This window comes from Hibiscus syriacus, unplaced genomic scaffold (genome assembly GCF_006381635.1).
Source record: "Hibiscus syriacus cultivar Baekdansim isolate YM2019G1 unplaced genomic scaffold, ASM638163v2 tig00111095_pilon, whole genome shotgun sequence".
Classification (NCBI taxonomy): Eukaryota; Viridiplantae; Streptophyta; class Magnoliopsida; order Malvales; family Malvaceae; genus Hibiscus; species Hibiscus syriacus.
Window position 1 is genome coordinate 2,601,919 of NW_024062980.1, and position 8,654 is coordinate 2,610,572.

The window sequence follows — 8,654 nt, forward strand, 5'->3', positions numbered from 1 at the left end:
TTAGGTATACAAGATCATGTGATGGTTAATTTGATATGGTAAATCACATAGGTCTATCAAATTATGTCAACATGTCACGTCTCCTCAACCGATGTTAGATATTCGAGATTCTTCTTTTGAAAATGTTATTCTTATATCTTCTCGAAGATGTTACTCCAAAGATATTCTCCTGACATCCCATCTATATCTTATACTCTCAATTACAAAAGATATTTGGTAGAGATATAACAAAATCCATTATTAAAAGTAAATTCAAATATTAAATTTATAATGATTGATATTCATGTCCGCTCTAAATGCACTAAAGATGGTGATCAAGTACCTAAAATTTTAATTTTTTTAAAAAAAATCTAAATATCCATAAAGGTCTATATTGTAATGTATACCATGAAGAAGCATCTTCAACCAATTAAAAGTATATTCATGACTTTATACTTCGCCAAGAGATTTAATATTTCATCACTCTCCACGCCTTCTAGTTATATATATATTTCATCACTCAATTTTATTCTTACTCTTGTTTTGCTTATTAAATTTTAAAAGATTTTAATTTAATCATTAAAATTTATTTTTACTTTGGTCATTCGATTGTTAAATCAAAATGATGTAAGGATTAGGGGTGTAAACGAGCCGACTCGAGCTCGAGTATTGCTGAGCTCGACTCGACTCGAAAACTCACGAGCTTAAAATTTTTAAGCTCGATTCGAACTCGAAATGAAAAATAATTCTTAAACTTAACTAGATTGAATTCTCAAACTCAAACTCGAACCTGAACCTTAAATACATGAAAGCCTTACTGTATTTTTAAAAAAAAAATCAACACATAAATGTTAATATTATTAATAATTTTTTTAAAAAATCTTTATATATTATATTTTCGAGCTGCTCACGAATTTTTCGAGTCGAGTATCAAGTAGCTCGTTTCGGCTCGTTAAGAATTCGAGTGGAGCTCGAGTTCTAGTCGAGTCCATTTGATCCGAGTATTTATCGAGCCTTGATCGAGTCGATCTCGAGTAGCTCGTGATCTGTCTCGTCTCATTTACAGCCCTAGTAAGGATAGTAATTTAAATTCATATAAAAAAATATTATTCTAGACCCTTATTCTAAACCCTCCTTACTTTCAAAAACATGTAATTTTACACTTCTGTTTCTTTCCCGGCACATGTAATAATCATTAAATTTTATTCCTTTCTTTCCTACATTTCTCATATGCTTGAATGGTGAAAAGTTGATGAAATCACGATTTCAAATTTCTTAAAATCCAAACTTTAACAATAGAGTGATTAAAATAAAAATAACTTAAAAATTTTACAATTAAATTAGAATTTTAAAAGTCTAATGGCCTATAGAAATAAGAGTAAATTTGAGTGGTAAAAAAGTTGTAATTTACCCACATATATTATAACACCTTTATTTATTTTTTGCCCTTTGGGTAAAATATATCATTTCTGAGTAAATTTTATCGTCTCTCCTATATTGTCAATTTTTCTAATTTACTTAATAAACTTTTGCGTTGTTCTTATTTTGATCACTTTTAATTATTTTGTTATTATTTTTATGTGACATGACATTTTTTTATTATTATTTAATACAAAAATAATTTTATTATTATTTTGAAGGTCGACGATGGGTGGTGATTCTTTTAAGTCTTTTCAAATTTAATAATAATAAAATATTATTTTATTATTTATTATAAATTATTTTTATATAAATAATAATAAAAATTCACATTATACAAAAAATAATAAAATAATCTAAAATGATTAAAATATGAGCAATTCGAAAGTTTTGTGAGTAAATTAGAAAAATTAAAAATACAGTGAATAAAATAGAAGAGAGGGTAAAGTTTAGTGGAAAATGGTGTAGTTTACCCTTTTCATTTTGGGTCTGATTTTTCGAGTTTTAGATTTGTTATAGAACGCACTAACGCAGCCAATCCTTTCCCAACTACATAAACAGAAACTAGCAAAAGAAAAAAAAGGTTAACTTCCAACAGAAAACAACCATGGGTAGTTCAGGGCTTGTGTCATGGAAATTGGAGGATCACCCAAATCTTCGAAAGGGGAAGACCATCGCTCTCATCGTTCTCGATGACTGGGGCGAAAACAAAACTGATGACTACAATTGTATTCATGTCGCTCAAACTCCCACCATGGATTCTCTCAAGCTGGTTCTTTGATCTTGCTTTAATCTACATGTTCTTTAAATTTCACTCCTACATAAAATTTTAGCTTAGATCACCAACTTTTCCAGTTTACCCTTTGATCTGGGTAATCGTTTTTACGCATTTTTTTGGATCTCGTTTATTTTATGCATGAAGTTTCATCATTGTTGGGTTTCGGATGTTAGTTTTGTGCCATTACTAATTAGAAGTTTCTCACATTTTAGATTTGATGTTAACTTAATTTTTCTTCAGAATGCTAGGTCGAGATTCGGATTTCTCTATAAAAGGACAAGCACTTGTGCTTAATGAATAAACTTAATAAATATAAATGATCTACTATTTTTTAGGCTTAAAGTAAAAATAAGTCCTTAAACTATGGTCTTCTTTTGTTTATGTCCCTAAATTAGTTTTTTGGTCAAAATAAGTCCTTAAACTATTACATGTAACCACTCTAAGTCCTGCCATTCTTTCAGTTTGATTTTTTTTTCAACTGATGAGATGTTTACATGTTACACAAAATTAGCTGCTTGTTTTGATTAAAAAAAATAGTGTTGGGAATTGAGCAAAAAAGGGACACAATTTATGGGTTTAGTTTGGCCAAAAAATAGTTTATGTACTTAAAGTGTTTACATATAGTAGTCTAAGGATTTATTTTTACCAAATATCAATTTAAAGACAAAAAGCAAAAAAGAGGCATAGTTTAAGGAATTCTTTTTAATTTAAGCCCTTTTTTTTATATATAATTCATTAGTCTTTCAGCTTTAGATTTTACATGATTAGTCTACGTTATTCCGGTGTCACGACTGAGTGTTCGAAAGACAGATAGCGATGTTTGAATATGTTTTAGATATGATATAATATGTATGGTTACTTTAGTAAAAATGAAGAGCAAGTTGCATAATATATATCAGCTTCATTCAACCAAAATTAGGGATTTTAAGTATTTTCCATTTGGGACAGTATTACATTCTTTTGCTTCACAGATGGATTCCGTTTCCATATATCATCAATATGCCATGAGCCTTAATTTGATCTGAGTTGATAATTTTGATAGGGAGCCCCTGAAAAGTGGAGATTAATCAGGGCTCATGGTTTGGGAGGCATTATTAGATGGGTTGCTAGGTCAGCTAATGCTGAGGCTGATGCTTTAGCAAAGGCTGGTATTGGCTAGCTTTGAAGTCTTTTGGTTATGTTTGGGTCTGTTATTTTTTATGCTATGGGTTGGTGTGTATAGGGAGTCTATATGATTGTTCCCTAAGTATTATGTAATTTATGTGTTTTTAATGAATTATAAGGCACTCTTTTCCTCCTTCCGCTGATTAAGGAGCACTTTATGATCCATTAATCATGAAGGGGGTTTTTAATGAGGCCTGCCATTCCTATCAAAAAAAAATCAGGGCTCATGGTAAAGCTGTAGGGCTTCCCACTGAGGATGACATGGGAAATAGTGAAGTTGGTCACAATGCCCTTGGTGCAGGACGCATTTTTGCACAAGGGTAAGCTTCTCCTCCTGCTTTGTTGCGAATTTTATCTTGTGAACTGTTGTTATTCATCTTTTACCTTCCATATCCGAGTAACAAGAGTGGTAGTGTCAGATATGGTATATTAAATTTTCTAAGTTTTGCCATCCATTTGGAGAGTCCTTGGAGGGTAATATCTGGCATATCTATGCCCGAGTATATGTCGAATGTGGTTACTTAAAGCATAATAAAGAGTCAAAGCAAAATAGTTTCTTATTTCAAAGCATTCTGCATGCATCTTCTTTTCTGTGGTATTCCATTTTCTTTCTATCTCTCGGAGATGGACTTTTGACATATTAGCTGTATTTCCAATGTTATAACCTGTTGATTCATTTATAACTATAGGGCTAAGCTTGCTGATCTCGCCTCGGGGAAAATCTATGAGGGAGAAGAATTTAAGTATATAATTGAATGTTTTGAAAAGGGAACTCTGCACCTGATTGGATTACTTAGTGATGGTGGTGTCCATTCCTGACTAGACCAATTTCAGGTAATTGTGGTCATTCGAGACAAGCTTCTTGCTAATTTGTTTCCCTTTTTTGTTTATTAATATATCTTTCCTTTTCTGCAGTTGTTGCTGAAGGGAGCTAGTGAGCGCGGTGCTAAAAGAATTTGTGTTCACATTCTCACTGATGGTCGTGATGTATTGGATGGTTCAAGTGTAGTTTTTGCGCAGACTCTTGAGAATGACCTTGCAAAATCACGTGAGGGCAGTGTTGATTCGCATCTGGTGGAGGCCGCATGTATGTTACAATGGACCGTTATGAGGTGCGAAATAATTGTAGAAGTTCCCAAAGCATGTGGTACATATAAGATATTTATTATTGTTTTGCATGAACAACTCGCAGTTCTGTCATTCTTATTGTTTATGTCAAAATCTAGGGAAGAGATTCTACCTCTTTTGAATGGAACAAGAAGATAATTTTTGTGGGTCTATCTTGTGCAGAATGACTGGGACGTTGTGAAAAGAGGATGGGATGCTCAGGTTCTTGGTGAAGCCCCACACAAGTTTACAAATGCTGTTGAAGCTGTAAAGAAATTGAGGGAAAATGCCAATGACCAGTACTTACCTCCCTTTGTTATTGTTGATGAGAATGAGAAGGCCGTGGGTCCAATATTATATGGTGATGCTGTTATTACTTTTAACTTCCGAGCAGATCGAATGGTTATGCTTGCTAAGGCACTTGAATATCAAGATTTTGACAAATTTGACCGTGTACGAGTTCCTAAAATCCGTTATGCTGGAATGCTTCAATATGATGGCGAGTTGAAGCTTCCAAACCACCACCTTGTTTCTCCACCCGAGATTGACAGAACATCTGGTGAATATTTGGTATATAACGGTGTCCGTACTTTTGCATGCAGGTTTGTTCCTTGATTTATAAAACAATCTTTGACTAATCAGATAAGATAATTTGAACCCATTAGCTCCCGACGTTCTCCATTGCTTGTTATCAATCAAGCCTCTTAATGTTAAAGTTAATCAAGGTCCTTAGTAATAATTCATTAATGGACTATTATCATCTTTGAGTGATATTTTAGTGAAATGTGGATTTTATATTTTTATATCTGATTATTTATTTGCTTACTATATGTTAATTTTCCCCTTCCTGTAACAACAGTGAGACAGTCAAATTTGGACATGTCACTTTCTTTTGGAATGGAAATAAATTTCAACCACGAAATGGAAGAATATGTTGAAATCCCAAGTGATGTTGGCATTACGTTCAACGTCCAACCGAATATGAAGGCAGTGGAGATTGGTGAAAAGGCTAGGGATGCAATTCTGAGCCGCAAATTTGACTAGGTGATCGTTAATGGACTAATTACTAAATAGTCATTCAAATCAAGGAAGGTTGCTGATGAGCTCTTTTTTATTCGTTTAGGTGCGTGTGAACATACCAAATGGTGACATGGTGGGTCATACTGTAGATATCTAGGCTACAGTAGTGGCATGCAAGGCTGCTGATGAAGCTGTTAAGGTATGATGGCTCGGGTTCATTCTTTGTTTGTTACTTGGAACTTTCTAATGATTTTACATCATTTTAATGAATTACGATCAACATAAAGATGACCATATGACATGCATCATTGGGTGCATGAGTATCATCCAATTATGATCACATTGTGTGGCTTTACTTGATTATATTGTTGTGTTCAGATTATCATCGATGCAATAGAGCAAGTCGGAATATATGTTGTGACTTCTGATCATGGCAATGCTGAGGACATGGTGAAGAGGAATAAGTCCGGACAACCTCTTTGATAAGAATGGCAATCTCCAAATCCTCACTTCCCACACTTGTCAACCTGTAAGTTGCCGAATGAATTGAACGAAATGATCTTGGGTTTTTGGCTTGTTTTCATTTAGTATAACCTAGGGTGGCCCGATGTAAATTTGCATGATATGTGTGGTGTCATATCCATTTTTAGCATAGAAGAAAAGGGATCAAATTTGCAAAATACTCGTATTCTGATGTAGTGTATCTCTTCATTTAGAGTGTTGTTAAGTTTCTTGATCAATTTGTGATGCATACTTTGGATGGTATCCAATTAGGCACCGGGGGTTAGATTCCGGAATGACGTTCCAGATGGGGGACTGGCAAATGTGGCTGCAACCGTCATGAACCTCCACGGTATTGTAGCTCCCAGTGACTATGAGCCAACACTGATTGAAGTAGCGAACAATTAGGGGGTAGGCCTTTTGCACTCTTTTCCTCGAGGCTTTGAATCCCCATACAAGTTTGGAATAATGATTTATCTGATTCCAAATGCTCAGTCTACTAAGATAGACATTTGTGGTTTTGAGTATGCTTCCCCAAAGTATCGAGATAAATTTTAAATGGATTGACAAACTTATTGCTCTATGTTTGCATCTTGGAATATCTCACCCGTTTTTTCAATATTTTATAAATATGCACGTCATATCATTAGAATCCTAATTAAAAATAATTATTAGTTAATATAAAACTAAAATGTAATTTTTTTTTGAAGTGGTCGGGGTGATTACAAGATCTCTTTTTTACTCGTTCAAATCACATTTTATAGACGTAGTTGTTCGAACTCAAAACTGAATAATAATTTATTTCAAATTTCAAATGCCAAAAGAAGAGTGTTGATAAACCATACTCTAAATTAATCTTTATAAAATAATAGTATTTAGTTGAGAAACTCTCAACTGTTTAACAATAAATGTTGAAACACATTGCAAACGATGGACATTTATAACAATCATTCCCCAACTGTGAGAAAGCAAATGCTTGTCATTAACCACAAATAATGTTCATGAAGGACGCACTTCCCTCCGTTAGGCTTAAATCTACTTTTAATAAAAGAAAACGAGATTGTTGAGTATACCATGAATTTATTTATCTGAAACAAAGAAAATATAAAGGCTGCTATATAACATCTCTACTTACATAAAATTACAAGTAAAAGGACTAGCAAGCAAGCTTCGGCTACAATGGATTCAAGTACAAACAATCCCAAATAAAGATAAAAAAAAAACCCATTGGGAATAAAATATTAAAATTTTGTCTTATACTTGCAGTTTTGGTCCCCAACAGTGGAATTTGATAAAAAGACGGTAAAATCGCACGAAGACGACGAAACAACACTGATCCTAAACATATTCAACACGCTAACCTTGCCCGGGATCTGTGTCTTAGTGCTGAGTGGCAACTGGCCACTCGTCACATCGGAGAAGAATTTCGAATCGGAGATCAATCGGTCCGCCATTACTGTTAGCGTCAGGTTCATGGGGACGGTTTTGTCGGCAGGGATTTTACCTGCGGGGATCGGGACCTCCCCGACCTCTTGGCCCCTGTAATTCAATTGGGCGTTCGAGTCCTTGAATTTGAATCCCACTTTGTTAGGGTTCTCGATCGAGATATCGACGTCGAGGGTGGCGTTGAGCAGCACCTGGAACCTGGCCAGATCGACGGAGACTTTGAGGTCGCGGAGGGAGACGTCGTCGATGGCGGTGACGGGGCGTTTGGCCTTGAAGACGGTGAAGGCCAAGATGACGATCAAGAGTATGACGAAAACCAAAACGCCGATGACGGCGAAACAGATGTTTCTCCGTCTCCGCCGGTTCCTGAGGACTCTGGCGGCGTCCGAAGTGCCCTGTGGGGTTTCCATTGGTAATTTATCAGTCTTGTTCCTCAATGATTCAATTTCCATTATTTGATCGATTGCTTCTTCAACGCCGAAATTCTCGCAGCTTAAATCTCTGGGTTTGTTTCAAAAAGGAAAATCAAAATATAAATAGATAGACCCAACAAGTAAAAGAGCAACCTAATTAATAAATGGTAGCATCATAAATTTGATTGTTTGAATAAGGTGAACGAGGGGAGGCTGGCTTCTTTTATTTATTGCTCTTCAGCTTCACGTGATAAAGATTTGCTTAAGACGATCCAATTTAAACTGGACTTGATTACCACGATTTTCATTCAGCGGAAGAAGAAAAATAAAATCAAATCAAAAGCTTTAATCAACATTTAACTAAACCCCCAGCAGTTGGCCTGAGTTCAAACCTCACACGTTTGGATTCTTTATTTTTCACTCTAACATACTACTATCATGGCATCTTTCCCAATTTAAGTTAGGTTAGAGCCACTATTTTATTAGGAACAAAATTTGACTCGACTTGAAAAATTGATTTTTTTTTTATTTTGAGTTATTCGGGTCAATTCAAATTATCAATTCGATTTTTGAGTTGGAGTCAAGTTGAATTTTTAAAGTTTTGAGTTACTCGAAAATCTGACCAAGTATTTTGACAGTTTTACAATTTAATCTCTGATTTTATTATTCTTTCCATTTCTCATTCATTTTAAGTCCATTCTTTTACCAAATCTAAACCATATATTTCTTCATATTTGACATACATATATCATGTAGACTAGACTCAAATTTAAAAATTAATCTACTAAATACTAATTTTTTTAGTTTTTTAGGTAAAAAAATTAAGT

The 8,654-nt window shown here is 34.3% G+C and overlaps 1 protein-coding gene and 1 pseudogene across 1 annotated transcript; one reads left to right on the forward strand and one right to left on the reverse strand.

Annotated features, from left to right (window-relative positions):
- Window positions 1-1,966: 1,966 nt before the first annotated feature.
- Window positions 1,967-6,466, forward strand: LOC120152651 (annotated as a pseudogene).
- A 638-nt stretch (window positions 6,467-7,104) lies between these two features.
- Window positions 7,105-8,220, reverse strand: LOC120152662 (late embryogenesis abundant protein At1g64065-like). The gene has a single exon (XM_039164847.1). It carries the CDS (start codon window positions 7,864-7,866, stop codon window positions 7,210-7,212), a length of 657 nt encoding a protein of 218 aa, XP_039020778.1. The 5' UTR covers window positions 7,867-8,220; the 3' UTR covers window positions 7,105-7,209.
- Window positions 8,221-8,654: the final 434 nt, after the last annotated feature.

Excerpts from the sequence above, each read along its gene's own strand:
- LOC120152662 (XM_039164847.1), bottom strand. The coding sequence starts at position 7,866 with ATGGAAATTGAATCATTGAGGAACAAGACTGATAAATTACCAATGGAA.